This window comes from Sparus aurata, chromosome 15, assembly GCF_900880675.1.
Source record: "Sparus aurata chromosome 15, fSpaAur1.1, whole genome shotgun sequence".
Classification (NCBI taxonomy): Eukaryota; Metazoa; Chordata; class Actinopteri; order Spariformes; family Sparidae; genus Sparus; species Sparus aurata.
In genome coordinates, this window is record NC_044201.1 from 10163169 (window position 1) to 10180472 (window position 17304).

At 41.8% G+C, this 17304-nt stretch overlaps 1 protein-coding gene across 10 annotated transcripts in view; it reads left to right on the forward strand.

Moving 5' to 3' along the window:
• adgrb3 (adhesion G protein-coupled receptor B3) overlaps positions 1-17304 on the forward strand; it is a 128958-nt gene that overhangs the window by 62261 nt on the left and 49393 nt on the right. For 6 of the 10 annotated variants that reach the window (XM_030441373.1, XM_030441371.1, XM_030441366.1 and 3 more), the window contains 7 exons: positions 651-815; positions 2636-2800; positions 3306-3407; positions 8427-8533; positions 10205-10402; positions 12235-12303; positions 15335-15443. In XM_030441373.1, the coding sequence (XP_030297233.1) occupies positions 651-815; positions 2636-2800; positions 3306-3407; positions 8427-8533; positions 10205-10402; positions 12235-12303; positions 15335-15443 (915 nt within the window). The remainder of the gene's footprint in view (positions 1-650; positions 816-2635; positions 2801-3305; positions 3408-8426; positions 8534-10204; positions 10403-12234; positions 12304-15334; positions 15444-17304) is intronic. The other 4 variants (XM_030441367.1, XM_030441370.1, XM_030441368.1 and 1 more) reach the window with 3 other exon arrangements.

Genomic DNA, 17304 nt, shown 5'->3' on the forward strand with positions numbered 1-17304 from the left:
CAATTGATTAATAGACTTATTGCTACAGCTGTACACACAGCTATATAACAGTTATTCAACATAGTATCGCAAAGGTGAGTAAGAAACTGGATGAATGCAGGCTTGTATAGATATAGTGCTTACTGCTCATACTATGATGCAGTTTAGGAAACCCTGTAGAGAGTCAGTACTGTAATACTGACGTCAAAATCACTTACCCGCAATTGCCTGTGAATGGTAAGCAGATTAGTGATGATGAGTTTTTTTCCACACAGTAAACGTTAGCTTTGCTCTGGTAAGAGACTCAGTGAAAACCACTCAATCCCAGATGCTTCCCCTCTGCCCCGACAGGGAAAATGGAAGGCAGCTAACAAAACTGTTTCTGCCGTTTGATATTTGAATAATCTAAATAACATGAAGACCAAAAAAATACTTTTTATGAGTTATTCTGCTCTTGCCTTTGGCTGAATTTGAAGCTGTGAAATAAAGCAGGACAATCCTCCAAAATTTAGTAGCCATGTATATTTTTTTGCTTTTCCACTTAATGTCTGTTTTATTGGCTTTCACCCTGAGAGAGAATAGTGATCTGAATATCTCCTCCCATTTCTGTCTGCCGTCTCTCCCCCCTTCACATGGGACATGCTTGTTGGGTTGTGGTTGGTGTGCCTCAGTGGACGGACAGTGGCAGGAGTGGAGCTCTTGGAGCGATTGCTCGGTGACCTGTGCCAATGGCACTCAGCAGAGGACCAGGCAGTGCTCAGCGGCCGCCCATGGGGGATCTGAGTGTCGCGGTCACTGGGCAGAAAGCAGAGAGTGCCATAATCCTGACTGCACAGGTAAAATCCTGAGCCTCTTAATTCTATATCCGCTTTGATGTCTAAATTCGAGAAAACATTAATTCACACAGGGAAAAGAAGAGACAAAAAACAGTGCGTTCCATATTGTCATCAAACCCTAATCAGTACTATCAACTATTGATAAAACATGCCGTCTGATTTTACTGAGCTGCTACCCTTTTTCTTTGTGTACCGAAAAGCTCTGCAGCAAGAATCAAAGCTGTGTTGTAAGAATCAAGAATAATGTCTAAGACCATGCTCTATCAATTGGATTTGCAAAATCCAGTTAGATATACTGTATGCCTTTCACATAATTCAGGGTTAGCTGTCCAAACTGCCTGTCAACATCATAGATGTATTAGAGGCTCAAAGATGTCAGCTTAGTGGTCTCCATCAGGCTTTGAATTGTCTGATCATATGAAGGGCCTGAGCACTCTCATAATCTCCTGATGCAATTTTCACTGCAGCAGCATAAAACAGCTGGGGTTTTATTCTGTATTACTCTGGTATGTGTGTGGCAAAGATGGTTCCTCTCAAATGTTCGGAAGTCAGTGTAAATGTTGTGTAACCAGTCCTCCAGCTCTATGATCTCTTGGACCATGGAAAGATTGGTAAATGCTTGTGGATGTGTATTTTCAATTTGTTTTTATGATAATGAAGTGGGAGATGCTGTTGTTTGCCTCACAGTGAGAGGATGCATTATACAATTTATCCATTTAATGAGACCCACCTATTTAGCAATTCTAATTTGTTTCCAAGGTGAGAGATCAAACGTTAGTGAGACAGCACAGTCTGAGCCATCATTTAACAAGTCAGCACCATGTCCATGTCCATGACTGCTGGAGCGCTTTGTCTTGCTTTGTAGAACAAACAAAAAGAGTTCAAGGCAGACCCATAATGTTTTTCAGAAATATATTGTTGAGTAATAGCGTGTGCTAAAAAGCAACATGCGTTCTTTTGAAATGCCAACAAATCAGAGTAAAGAAAAAGAGACTAATAAGTTCAATAGCTGCCTGTGCAGGATTCAAAATCAATGTTATGTGTTTCAAAATTGGAAGAATCTCTCCAGGACTGCTGACACAATGAGCTCTTTGAAACTCATGAGCCTGCATCTGTCTGAGGAATCAGCCGCTCTGATGCGGAGCAGAGGCTTCACTATCTACTGGGATTTGATCAATGTCTCACAGATAGTTTTAGCCGACAGGTCACACGCTGGTTTCTGTTCTTTTCTTTCCTCCGGAAGCAATCCTGACAGAGGTTAGTTGTAGGACACGAAATAGTCCTGCACGTGCGAAGGAGGGGGTAAGTGGAGGTTAAAACGAGAGTGGAGAGTCTTTCCTGCTCACAGGGTGTTGTACCTTTCCGTTCAGACAAGGGCGTGTGATTTACTACATCGCTGAAGGGGAGCATCTGTTTTTTTTTATTTTTTGTCTAATGCACAATTTAACAATTCGTTACAAGGGCATAAAACGTGCTGCTGGGTCTGGAAACTTCAGCATAAATGCCTTTTTAATATTGGCAAAGTGAGGCAAATAATCACCACTCACAGATCAGCTTCTGTAGCCATAAACCACACACACTCCTAAGTAATTTTGTTCAATTTTGTTACCAATAAAAATGCATCTACAAACTGAATGCATGGGAGGCAAAATAAATAAATGTAATCAAAAATGATATTGTAGATGTCACACACTAATTAAAAGCTTAAATCACAACGCATATACTGCAGATGTCCTATTTTGTAGATATTTTGGAATTTATTTGGTTATTTTTATGCCTCTTATAGTATCTGTTCCTAACCGATGATGGTTCTGTTTTAGCTAACGGCCAGTGGAATCCTTGGGGTCCGTGGAGTGGCTGCTCCAAGTCCTGCGACGGCGGATGGCAGAGGCGAGCCCGGGTGTGTCAGGGGGCAGCAGTGACTGGGCAGCAGTGTGATGGCACCGGAGAGGAAGTCAGAAAGTGCAGCGACCAACGCTGTCCAGGTGAGCCACAGGCTAATAAGACTCGCATCTGAATGAAAACGTGGAGATAATTATCTGCGTAGGGTGAACGAAACGTCTCTTTACACGAGACCAGTCAAAACAGGAAGTGATGGGGAGATGCAGATGAGCAGATACAGAGGAGGGATGAATGAATATATTCCAGAGTCGCCTAAAAACTGGTGACATACGGGTGAAATAATCTCTTTTTTATAGTGAAGTCTTAAACATAGTGTCACAAACTTTTGTCATCTGAAGTAAGGAGTGTTGGATTCAATTTTTTTTAAATTATCATTCAAATACAGTAACGCCTGAAAAAGATGTGATTAAAGCAGAGGGAACACTTTGTCATAATCCCTAAATGCAGTGCTCATATTCACCAACATCATACAGCTTTGATCCCCTATATTTTCATACGTGCTGCTTGTAATGTGAAGAAATTGTTGCATCACATTGGAAATGCTGAAAAGCTCCTTTGCATTGACACTCGTGCTGCTTTGCTTTTCAGCACCGTATGAGATTTGTCCCGAGGACTACGCAGTGTCAATGGTGTGGAGACGGACGCCTTCAGGAGAGCTGGCCTTTAATCGATGTCCCCCTAATGCCACAGGTAAGGATATCAGCACTATCTTAAATTTCTTTTGTTAGTTTCTTAATTGGTATTTTGTTCAATGAGAGGTCCCCTGTGGGCTAATCTCCTGATTCCTCTCTTGAGGAAATAAAAAAATCTTTGACCCATGCTGTTAGTGTAAAATGTAGCCCTCCAAAAAGGCAACAAAATGGTGGAATGCATTTGAATATGTATGATGAGGATTCAACTTTTTGCTAAACTTTCCAATGATACAACGTGATTGATCAACCTTAATCTCAATCTGCCTTAATTTCAATGAGTGGCTTTTTAAATCACACTGATCTGCCTGTCACTTTGCAATGTTGGAATTAAGCTGCAGTTTTAAACAAGTGTCGCGGTATTATTGTTTGAACACATATCACAGGGGTAGTCATTTGGTTGCGTTATGATTAATAACAGATTTCTCACCATAGTAAGTCATCTTTTTTTATGGAAGTTATCGAGCCTTTTTAAGTCTGTCTTATCTTTGCATGGTGTATAAAATCTCCAAAACATTGCAATGATAAAACTGCATCTGGTGCCAAAAAATTGTGTTTCTCCATGTGAGGAGAAAGCACTTTTCTTTTCATCCCATTTCCACATGCAGTGATGTAACTGACTACACCCGCCAGTGCACAGCGTGTGCAGTGGATGGAAGAAAAAAAAAATGGTTACTGTGATTTTGAGAGCATTGTTGAAGGAAAGCACACTGAAGGCTGTTTTCAGACAGTAAGCAGAGGCTTTTATATGTGCAGGCAGAGAAGAGCATTAGAGCGGAGGATGCGAGTCCTCTAACGGGGCGAGGCTAACACTCAGCTCTTCAAAAGAGGAGAAAAGAGTGTGGGGGGTGGGGGTAAAAAAAATAATGCAACCTCTGATAATGCTGTCATGATTCTTTTGTTTTTCGCTGAAGGCCAGTTTGCTAACAAAGCAGGGCAATGTAGCGCCGTCTGGTGCTTAAGTTACGTGTTAGTTGGACGCGGTAAGCTGTTGTTGAACTTTAAATGTCTGAGGTGTTCTAAATCAACATTTCTTCCGCAACCATAAAAAAGCGACCTGGCAAACTAGCTGTAGCAGCAAACCCGCTGTCATTCACAGATGGCTTACCCGCGGCAAAGTTACCCAGAGTAAGATTTACTAGCATGACATTAGCTTTCCAGCATGACATTAGTTTTATGGGTAATAACTGTTTGGCACTTTGAAGCTATTCCCAGCTCTCAGTGAGGAATTTTTGTGTTTCTTCTTCTTCTACTCTGATAGGATGTTGTTGGAAACTATAATACCTTTACTAATTAAGAATGTCATTTGCACCAAGAGGTGTCTTTACGTGCCTTAATTCAGTTGAGTCAGCTCAGGTGAGAGAGTCGCCCCCAATTCCATACAAACTTATTTGGGTTCTTTACAAAGCAGTATCACATTAATTAATGACATTTTTTGTATTATTATTTTGTATTATAAGTAAAAATTGTGGTATTGTGAACCCTGGACATTTAAGATTTTATTCTACATGTTTTTCTTATATGCTGCTACATTTACTGATAGCTGGAGTCTGTGTATTATTTATATTTAATGATCATACAGTAGTTCAACACATTCTGACATTTTGCAATATATCAGAGCTAAGTTCTTTGTTCAGTGTTGGTGCACATTTGTATGCACGGCAGTACCCACACAAAGATAAAATGACGGTGCCATGTCACTTTAACAGAGAACCAGAAGACCAGTGTCATGATGAAAGGGTAAAAAAAAACAGATAGCAGACAAAGATCATGTTTAATCACAGTGCATCCACCTGTCAAAGCTGGGGCTGACCACTGGAAAAAGAGAACATGATGGACAATAGTTTATGTCAGGTCAAGTTTATTTGTAAAGCCATTAATCACAGCTTAATTGTCAGCGGGTTTCACAAAGCACACTGTAAATGAAAACAACACCTCCCAACCTTTGACCGCTAATTAGATCAAGGTCAACCCTTAATGAGAAAAATTTGAAAAGAAACGAATCGCCTCTCAAATAGACCTCCTTGTTTCTGAGACAGTCAGACGCCTAATGCTGCTGAGAGCGACTAAACAGAGATGAAATATTGATCGGCAAGACAAGACAACAAAATGTGCGACATGAATGCAGTAAGGCTGCTCGGATGAAGAGTCCAAATGTGTTAGGGGGCATCTGCGCCTACTCAGCCGTAGTCACTGTCGTCATCAAGGTCATCATAGGAAACAGCACCCAGTGCAGGGGCGTCAGCGCCGCCACGGTCATCACAGATGACAACTGCCACTAGAGGCGAGAGGAGAGGAAAAGTGAAGAGGATACGTACGCACAGCAGATGAATTTGTTCATTTTGTGTTACTCAACAAAAGGTTCATACACAAAGCAGCCTTTCCATCTTACTAGTCAGATGTTCCTGAAGAGACTGGGTGACTTCGAGGCATGGTGCGCGGCTGAAGCGAAAGACAGAGAAAAATTTTTCAAGTAACCAGTATGTTTTATTTAACTAACTGTCAAATATTGTAAAAGGCTTTGTGAAAAAAAAAGCTTTTACATGCACTTTATGTTTTACCCTACTGGTAAGAGATTCTGTGTGCCTCTTATTTATGTGGCTGTCTAATGAGAGCCCCAAATCTCAATTAAAGTTTGAGTCAGCCAACTGAAGGAGGGAGCAATTAAAGCAGGAGAATCACACGCTGATAAACAAATCCTGGGAAAAATGATCATCAGTGAACATGTGCGACGCCATCCTTTAGAATAAATGAGGTCATTTTAGTGAAGTGCATTCATTGTCTCACTGGCATATAGCCTCTAGCAAGGTTTTTTTTTTTTTTTTTTTACTTCCGAATGACATTTAACACACTAAGTCACATCTTATCTCTGCCAAATGCTGTTTATGCCTCCTGTATTGGGGCGGACTGTTTGAATAAAAATCTTGGTTTTTAACGACAGCTGAGTTGAGGATGCTGTAAAACCGGACAGTGACAGGTCAGTGCCTTGGTGGAGGGCTGCCTTGGTTTTGATTGAGCGCCTCTCCACTGACCTATATTTCATACCCAACCTACTCTACCTCACTAATGATGCAAGGAGAGATGACAGATTGATGCAGAATCAAAGCAAAAGCCTTATGTGCCATCACTGACCTTGTTTGATCCCACCATCGACATGGATCAAAGCCTTAATCACTGAAAAATGTAGGTTTTTACCACATGCACACATAAAAGGGAAATGTACAAAGTACAAAAATGTCTATGTGTTTAATAAACATTTGATAGTAGATCCTGATAAACACGATGTGTTGTGTCATTCTCTCCACTGACTGTAGCTTTACTGTTGCTTATACCCACCTCATTAATGCATATGAGCACTTAAGAAGTGCTTATGGACATTTTTTATTATGAAATGTCAGTAAGTGTGCTTTCAGGTTTTATTTTTTTTTTTTATTATTTTTTTTTTTTAACGCAGCTAATAAACCACAACGAAGATTTTTCTCAGCAAAACTGTTGTGTAAACACAAAAAAGAGCTCTGGTCGAGGCTTTCCACATTAAAATGATTTTGGCCTTGGGCAGTTTGTAACTTCCAGTGCAGCTGAAATCACATTAGAATTGCAGCATCATACAGTGGTAGCACTAAGATGAAAACAGTCTTAATGTCGTCAAGCATCCTCTGAAAACTTCTCTCCGTAGCTCTTGATTTAAAGTCGTCTTTGAAATCAATAAAAAATTGAGATTTGCATCATTTGAAGAACTCTTCGAAGATGCTTATCATTTTTTCCTGAACATTAGCTCTTTTCAATGCTTTGTGTCTTTTTGATGATTCCCACTTAAAGCACAAAGTCTTTCTGAGTTTACAATGACCTTTAGGAATGTCAGAGCCAAAACACTGATGTAAATCTCTAATTACTCAATACAGAGCCATCGGGAAATACACTTTTTGCCAACTATTCTTTTGAGTGTGAGGGCCCTGAAAGATGATCGAATAAGAATAAAGTGATGGTATTCTTTTGAGTGCTGGTGTCCTTAAAAATAGGATTATGAAAGAGAATAAAACCACCCAGGTGAAGCCGGTTAGGAGGAGACGGATGCTCAGTGTGGTGTAAAGCAGTGGGCCTCTCCCGCTGCCCTCTGGGCTGTCTCATGGTGCTGCATGGGCGCTCTCGGCATATAGCGATGTTTTGTGTGCACTCACGGCTTCAGTGCATATCACCAGGTAGTAGCTGTTGAGAAGGTGGGCGTAGGAGGTGTGGTTTTGATCTGTCTGAGTGTGTAGAGAGAGAGAACAAGAGATAGCGAAGGGTTTATGTGAAGCGCGGATGCCAGGGGAAATGTTTTGTGCTGTGGGAGTTTTCTTCAGGATGTCAAGCACCTGTGTTGGAGCGGTGGGGTGACTTGTGAAGTGCACTCCACTAGGTCGACAGCTGGGAAGGTGTGATGTTGGACCCCTATGTGGGATGTGTACGGCGATGTGGGTGGATATTGGGTGGTTCTGCTATTTCGGGATCACTGTTTAAATGCCTGACAGCTATCGCAGCTGAGCTGCTGCATGCTTGAACAACTGTAAGTTGTATTAACATGGCACACAGTGCATATATTAAAAGCCAAGGGACTGTGTTTCTAGCTCATAATGTGAAACCACTTCTGTTCAAATACTGCAGCACTTATACCCCCCCCCCCCCGTATATAATGTGCCTCAACTCCGCTGCAAAATTTAATGGCCGACATCAAATTTTGATGACGAGTGATGGGCAACAGAAATGGACAAAAGGGAAAAAGATAAGTCTCTGTTGAAAAGAATTAATATTTCTGTCTTCCTTCTCCTTTTTTGTCCTTCTGCTTCTCCTGTATCTCTCCTCTCCACCACTTCCATCTGCCTTTCTTTTGCCTCCCCTTTGGTCTTAATCCCACACACACTCCCCCTCCCTCCCCCTCTACGCTCTCTACGCCTCCATCCTCATCTCCCCTCTCATCCCTCCCTCGCCCCCACCCCCACCCCCCTCTCCAAATCTGTCGCTGTCTCTTTCCCCTCTACAGGCACCACTAGTCGACGCTGCTCTTTGGATCACCGCGGTATGGCCTTCTGGGAGCAGCCCAGCTATGCTCGATGCATAACAAATGAATTCAGATACTTGCAGCAATCAGTAGGTGCAAAGTCAGCTCCCTCTCACAGCCTCTGTTTCCAATGCATCATAAATTACCTCCCCTGTGTTTTCCCCCACCACCCCCCTCATTCTCATCACACTGTAGCCAAAGATTAACCACTTTCAATAGAGGAGCAAATTAAAACACAGCTTTTGCCATTTTTCTCAGTGTAATGAATGGTCATTGTCAAGCCCTTAAATTATTTGATTTAGAGTTTTTTAGCATGTTCTCGTCTGTGTTTGTCGTGTTGCTTAAGCTTGTTGTACTTTTGTACCTTTATGAGTACTGAAACAAGTATCTCACTTTCACTTTACTGCATTGTAAATACCATACACTATGATACATTACTATACACGTCTGTATTGGACCAGAATAAGAAAGTTAGGGAAACACTCTAAATTGTGGCTATGTTCTTTTAAACCCCTATTTGCATGAATTATTAAATCACAAAGCAATAACATTTAAATGTTTGTTTTACTCCTAATCAGGTAAAAAAAAAAAAAAAAAAAAAAATCCTTTAGTTGCATAGATGTAAGGTGGACATCATGCAGGAATGGCATACAAAATAATTCAGGAATAACTTTCTTCAACTAATGAAGATTTTAGAAATGACTCTATCCAGAGTGATCTCCACATCTTATTTTTTCTGTGACTGAAAACACGTCTGCCCTCTCCAGTGGAAGTTGTGTGCCAAAGGGTTTATTCCTCCTGGCTATATACTGGACAATTTCACTTAGCTGTTTAATAAAAGCAGTCAAGTGTGAATTACATCATAATCTTGAATAACACATAGGGCAGGATCGTATATACCCTTTGGTGCATAACGTCCTCTGTAGGGAACAGAAGAAAAAAATTACAAGAAAAATCTTATCAAGATCTGGATAAATGTATTTCAGACATCTTCTTTAGTTAAAAATAATTTTATAGTTTTTACCTTTTTAGGTTTTCCATCAAAATTCTAAATGTATTGTATGTAAGAGATACAGGGGTTGTAAACAACTGGAATTTAGGGCAAAACCTTAGGGTCCACCACTTGGTGACTAGAACATCATACTCCAGCTGAAAGGGTTAAAAATGGCTTCCAAATGTCTGTCTGATGTGGTGCATCATCACCTGGTGTGAACTCTGTCTGTCTTTCATCCTTTTTCGTCTCGTGTATGATGTGACACCTAGATCACAAAGAAATTGAGTCTGTTTTTATTAAAGTTTGGGTCCATTTTAGAGAGCTTTATTAAATATATTTTGCTTTAGTGTGTTTGCCTTTAGTCTGGAACCACTAGACCAAGCAAACTTGGTAACCCCTCCATCACCGTTGAAAATGAAATAAATCAGAAGAGCTGAGGAAGCAGATACAGCGCTGCACCTGTGAACGTGTATTTATGGACATAAGCCCTGTGCAATGATGTGAAATGTCATTTCGCTGCGCAATTTCTCCCTAAATGTGTGTCTTCTGCCCCAGTTAACTCTTTTATTCATATTGGCTCATTTCAAAACATCCGTGAGGCAGAATACATTTCGGGCCTGGCTTAGATATAAGTGTCACATAAAGGGGCCCTCAGAGAGTCGAGGCTTTCTTCCTGATTTTCTGCAGTCCATTTACTCCAAAATGTGTCGCTTAGTGCATATCTTGAGGACACCGATGCCCCAAGTTCTGTCCTTTCCTGTTATTGGAGGTTCAGGGGCACCTTGCGAAGGGCCAGAGGATGCTGGCGGGGGATGGGATGTCGCAGGTCACGAAAAACCTGCTGGACCTCACCCAGAGGAGGAGCTTCTACGCTGGTGACCTGCTGTCTTCTGTGGAGATCCTTCGCAACGTGACAGAGACATTCAAGAGAGCCAGCTATGAGCCATCTTCAGACGATGTGCAAGTAAGTTTACAGTGGGTTTAATTTGACACGTAGGCATGGATGTTTGTAAAATACATTAGTCTCCTACTGTGTGGTGGTTTCAAATGTATCTATCGTGACAAATTAATCAGTTGGATCCGGGTAATGTCTGATACGTTTTACTACCAACAGTGTAATATAGGAGAAAACATGTCTGAAGTAGCACAAAGGCTGAAAAACAACGCCCCACGGCTCTATTGTATCAAGAGATCTCCTGCACGTCCTAAGCTGTTTCATCTCATCATGTTGGGCTCGACTGCAGTCTTGATCCTCTTTATGTCAATAGGATGATGGAGATTATAGCTAAAGCTCCGCCTCCATCGTCAATAAGATAATTTATGTCCTCGGAGCAGTGTCATTTTCAAAGACAACCTTCTCGTGACTCTTTGTGGGCTTGTGTGGCTGTCACAATTTGTGCGTATTTTAGTAGATAATGAAGCTAAATTATAAGGAAACAAATATGACTCGCAATTTGATGATTACAGCAAAGCAAGTCTGAATGGAAATTCCAGTTATCCATCATTGTTCTATTGCGAATCTGAACTCTGTATGTGTCAAGCATGTTTTTGTTGTCCTCCATCCGCACTGAGATGCGGTTGATAGTGCCAGAAAAATAGAAAAGTATTATCTTGCCCATCAGCCATATCCTGTATGGAAGTAGAAAGTATTCCTGCTGTAACAGTGTCATGTCTCCACAGTCATGTTTTCATTCACTAGGGAGTTTTTGTGTCAGTACATTGGATATGAAAATGTTTTGGATCTTTTTTACATCCCCAAATTCTCATAATTTTAGTTGTGTACCGTCTTCCAGCTTTGAAGAGTAATACAATTACATGAAGAAAGGAAAAAAACGTATCTAACATAAGTGATGTGACATATCAGTATTTGAGCTTTGGAATCTTTTAAAATCTGATTCATCGTGATTGGCATACAGTTCGTACATCAGGAAGGTATTCAAATCACCAACATGTTTAAAATGTGACTGGAGTTTTCCACCGGATGAAAGGCGCTTGGTCTGCTGAGAATATTCCGGCAAAAATAAAACCTAAATGTTGTGTCGATGGATGGGCGATCCAGGGCCCATTCAGCCATTTTCCCACCGTTGAAAATCTATGAGAGGAGGAAAGCATCCTGTCTCTGGTTATTATGAGAGCTCTATAGTGTGTGTGGGCAGACAGGAGAGCAGTCAGCCAGCCCACCCCCTCCGTGTGTCTCTGCGCTAATGCAGTGTTAAAGTGGGCACATTACCACCAGAGGGAGCATAAGCATTCAAGTAGAAAACAAGATAGCCTGTGTCAAGAGAGAGAGCCACTCCCTCAGGCACATTGTAGACCAGACGAAATAACAAGGCTAAAGATCAGACAGGGGGTCCTATTGCTACTGCAGGCATGCACCCCCAAGCAGCCCCTGCTCCCCGCTGCAGAAGAAGACAATCCACACAGCTGCTCACACAGTCCCTTTCATCTTTTTCTTCTGATTGCAGCTTGTGCTTCTCTCCTCTAGCATTAAGTGTTTGCTAGAAGCTTTGCGGGGGGGGGGGGGGCTTCAAGGTGTATTTCTGTCAGAGCTGGTCCACATAGTCCTTCTCTTCTCTCATGGCTCATCATTGTGTCAGTGGCGAAAAATTTCCCTGCGGAGACTTTAATTATTCCATGTCGAAATCCCTCCAAATGTCGGTATATTATCCATAACAGTCCTTTTTGAGTGCATGGTGTGTATGTGTCATGCTTTTCAAAAGCATCTTGCTGCAGTGCCTGTAATACTTGTGTGTGGGTGTGTTACGTATTTTCCCTTTCCTTTCATCATCTCCGCAGAACTTCTTTCAAATCATCAGTAACCTCTTGGAGGAGGAAAATAAGGAGAAATGGGAAGACGCGCAAAAGGTAAGCATGTTGCTGCACACTTAGTAAATAATTCACTTTGCTGCATGAGCGCTGTGCCGCTCAAGAATCAACTCCAGGCATGTTTGCAGTTGCTCCATCTGAAGAGCAGAGAGGAAGAAAAGTCAGGTCAGTGTTGAGACAGTGTTATACATGCACGTATCAATGTGAGAGGTCTTTGGGCAGTTGAGACATCTGGCCTCAATTAGAGAGCTAGTTCCTCAGTGCACCACTTGGTGGCAGCAGCACTGCCACAGAGACTGTCCAAGCATTAACACTGCAGGACTCACCCAGCTCATACAGATCATGGCAACCAGTGTGATGAGACCATTAGTTCAGCTGAATTTTATAACAGAAACAAACATGTTAGACTTGTCCTTGCTTGTACCACAGGACCCTCCCGTTTGTGTCTCTCTCTGACATCGTAAGGAGGCTCAATCAAATGGAGAAGCAATATAGTAGTATCAATATCCGACACAAACAGACTGCATTACTGCTGTTTGAATACAGAACAGCACACAGTATCCACGGTGAATTGCTTCGGGCCATGTCCTCTGTCGAACACATCTCTCAGCACGAGAGGTGGTAACTATCATTTTCAAAACCACCAGTAGTGTCTGAGACAACCTGAACCCTGAAATCGCGCACATCCAGACTCTGACTGAGATACCATCTGTGATGACTTGCGCGTCTGCAGAGGGCATCTGCTCCGTTGTCACCTTCTCTGGTGAAATGACTTAAATTAGGTATCACCAGCACTGACACTCGACTGATATGGCATCTTAAAAATCAGTCGGCTCTATTTTTTTTGTCCCTGTTACTCCACGCCTGGTTTCAGGTAAGATGGGAAGGAGAATGCAGGCAATTCAAACTCTGCCATGAGTGTCCTGAGCGTCTCCACGGGCAGTAATTAGGTGTTTACTCACTGCAGCTTTGGTTTGGCAGGCCCCAAAGGTAGGTTGTCGGTGAGAGGCGCTCACAAATAAGCAGTTTCGTCAGTACGGATGCGTCAGAGATGGAGACAGGCAGATAGAGGAAATATAGGAATAGGAAAAGTTGTCTCTGTGATTGAACACCCAGAAGAGATATGTGTTAATTATTTCTGTAGTTATTAATGTGCCTGTCTAAGAAGGGCTGCTTCTCCACCGTGAGCACATTGGCTAAGCGACGTTGCCTGATTTCAGCAGACGATGCTTGGACTTCACAGTTATCAATTTTTCTCACTTGCCTTTCTCTTGCATTAATGAGCTCAGATTTTTACACAGCACCCACACACTGCGTGCTGTGGACATTGAAAACACTCACATGAAACACCTCACTATGAGGTTTTTTCGCTGGCTGCAGAGTTGGCTCTGTGCGGAGATCACTATATATTCACCTCCTGTCACTGTTACCATGGCAAGCAAAGGAAGAGCTCTGTCTACAGAAGCTCCACTGCAGCCATTTCCCTGCGCTGCCTTCACATCTCATGGTTGCCATGGAGACCGGCCGAATGAGCATGACTGCACTGTGCGTCAGACATGCCGGAAGGGGCGACGTGATGTGCTTTTCTCCCCCACTATGGCTTTCACTCTGCTGTGTCAGAGGCTCTCGACTTCAGCATCACTGATCCGCTTGCCGGGCTTAGCGGCGGCACATGTAGGGGCATGTGCAAACACACAGAGCCACAAGGTGTTACCGAGGAGGGAAATACCTGCCTCAGGTGTTTGTCGAATATCAAGAGTGAGGTGCTAATTGCTTAACGCCACTCAAAAGGCTGTTCTAATTGCCTGACATCATCACTTTGTGCTCACACTTTTGTCTAAGCCCTGCAATAATATTTGTGTAATTTGACACATTTCTCGAGCAATGTGACCTTTTCAAATGTTACAGCATTGTTCTGTGGCAACTGTGTGAGAGTCTGGCACAAATGTCACCATGTATGGCACAGCTACACAGTCCTACAAACTGTATTCACTATATCCCAGTCAAAGGACAAAACTGCTGGACCCCAAATCAAAGCCTCTTATTAGATCTGACCCATCACCACTCAATTGGCAGCCAGGACCTCGGTCCAATCTTTTGAAGGTCATTTATTGGATTAGCGTGCCTTTGATTTATAGACTTGGGGGAAAAGAGCTGACCTGAACAGCAGCATTACTGGTCGGACCACGGAGCTGTCCGCGGTGCTGAATTCCTGGCTCTGCGTTTTCTCACTGAGCGCTGATGTCCGTGAAGCATCGCATGAACCCAGACGATCACCCTTGACTTGGCAGAGCCTTTTAGAGGAGAAGCCAACCAACAACTGTGTGTGTAAACTGAGTTGTTATAGCTCTGATGCTCATGTCACATGAATGGTTCAATTAGGGCTGCCACTATACATCCATCATTCTGAGGATAAATCAACTTATTATTTGAGCCATAAAGTTTGTTAAAATCCCATCAGCAGGATTTAGCAGGAGTCGCGTTTCAATATGCAAATTGCTTATTTTGTTCAATCGATCCACAAAACTGATAAAGATCATTTGTACGTATTTTTTCTTTTGTCAGTTTTGCTTTTAAAAGGACTTCTCCACAATTAATCGACAATTGGTTGCAGATTTTCATTTCTGTTCATCAGAAAATCAATTATTTGACCAATTATTTCAGCTCTAGAAGGTTCAGTCACAGTTATAAGGAAGTAATGAGTTATATGTCAGACATGTTAGAATTTAATGCAAAACACAAGGCATATTCAAATGAATCTTAAGTTCTTTAACTTTCTCAAACTTTCTTCTCATGCATATCTCTTTTTCCCTATTTTGTAATTTTTTTTTTTACCATTGCTTCACTGTTTGTGAAACTTTTAAAATGTCTAATATTTTTTTACAGCTTTCATATTTAACTATGTCACTAAAGGATATTTCCTTGTATGTATTTGTGACCTGCTTTTTTTATTTGCTGTCTCTTTATACTTTTATATTATGCTCCACACACACTCTGTCCAGCCATAGTGACTCCTGCTTCAACTGTGAAAAATCAAAAGTCTCTTCTCGTCTGTTTTTATCTTGTCCAGATCTATCCCGGAGCGGTGGAGCTCATGCAGGTCATTGAGGAATTCATCCACATCGTCGGATTGGGCATGAAGGATTTCCACAATGCCTATTTGATGACAGGGAACTTGGGTAAGAATCAGCCCACTTTTTCTCCCCAGCCCCGCAGCCGCTGAGGTCGTTTCGCCATTTATTTCTGCTTGACATGGACACATAATCCCTGAGCTCTGCTGACTCCTTGTGTCAATTTCCCCACCACCATTAATTTAGGATAAATGGCGCGTGGTAAGGGTGGGCGAGTAAAATTACTGCAAATCAATAATGTTAATTAAAAACTGAGCTTGTGGTCTTAATGTGCTAAATTCCTATGAAAACACTTAACACCCAATCCAAAATCAAGAGCGTGACATGAAGGAACCCCCGCAAGAGGAGAGCACTTCTTTAACTGAAGCTATAAAGAAAATATGCACACAGCACCTCTGCAACATAATATATTTTAATACTCTGCTGACATTTTATTTCAGGGAACACAAGCTGCCTAAATGGTTTTGAAGTAGGAGTGTTAAAATAACAGCAGTTTTTACTTTATTGTTTTCTTAACGCGATATACTTTTTCTGTCCATCCACGGTTTTAAAGATGTGGCTGCAATAATTATATAAAGTATTCGTGGCATATTTGAAGTCACTCTGTCTGATGTTGCAATGTACTGCAGTCCTATGAGAAAGACATGATTAGCCAAGTGTACCCTAAAGCATGTTGTGCAGACGTGCAGCAGCATGAAAAAAGATTGTTCGTCAGTTCCATGCGAGATTAGCAGTTACTTTAAAAAATATATTGTGGGAGTGTCTGATAAAAGGCTATAAAATTGGAAGCGAAAATACTAGTTATTCTTCGCAGCTGTAATGAGCTTGCTAACATTTTCTTTCTGCACCACTGATCGTGGTCCAGATTATAACTCCCCCTCTCTGGATAAAAAATAAAAGGTCTCTGGATATGAGTGTTTGTGCAGTATTTCTCCTCCAGAATGTCCTGGTGGGTTCTTCTTGCTCTTGTCGCGCAGCCTCTCGGATGATCTGAGGTCTCTGTGGCATTTCATTTCTTACTCAGCAGTAAGTGGTGTCTTACTGGAATGGAATAATAGAACTGCGGTCGTGATTTATTCATGGTAGTGAATGTGAGCATGTGTGGCTATGCTGGTAGGGGATTCCTATGGAGGAGTGAGGCTTCTTCCTTGTATTCTTTACAATAGCTAACATTTGACCCACTTTGCAGCAAACACTCATACTCAGTGGCTTTTTATGGTCAATGATTTCCATAATGATGAATAGGTAGCCCCCAAGACTAGCATACCAAACATGGTACAATGAATGCACCCATCAAAATGCCATTATGAAACACCATGAGAGGCAAATTAAGTAATGGACACTTGGAAATAAGGCTTGAATGCATCTCATAATGCCAAGCATTAATGACTTCTTTCACAGACATGAGAATATCTGTGTGCCCTCCTCCTATTTTATACTTCTTCCAATTTGGCTTAATGGTTGTCGTTTAATATCAGTACCACTGCCTCTGCTTTATGCTCGAAAAAGCATTAACACATGACCCCTGCTTCACACACAATGTGCAATCAATTCTGTGAGACTGACTCTAAATTGACCGTTCAGTCTTTATCCGGATTCATACAAATTCCTTGAGCAGCAGTGTGTATAGCATGGCAAAACTTGAATAAAAAATACTTGACACTTATTATATTAGTAAGCCCTTTGACTGCCTGGCCTCTGCTCAGATTGGTGGGAATATGGATTAAAGCCTGTCCATCCGTCAGACATGATGTGACAGGAAATCTCTTTGTGGACACAGAGTGATGGTGCAACTCAGCATTGTGTTGTAAGGGGTTAAAGGGAGCACTGACTAGCATAATCAGGGCTCATTATTGAAGGACTATACTGGAGTATTCCGGTACATTTTATTCAGAACAAATTGCATATA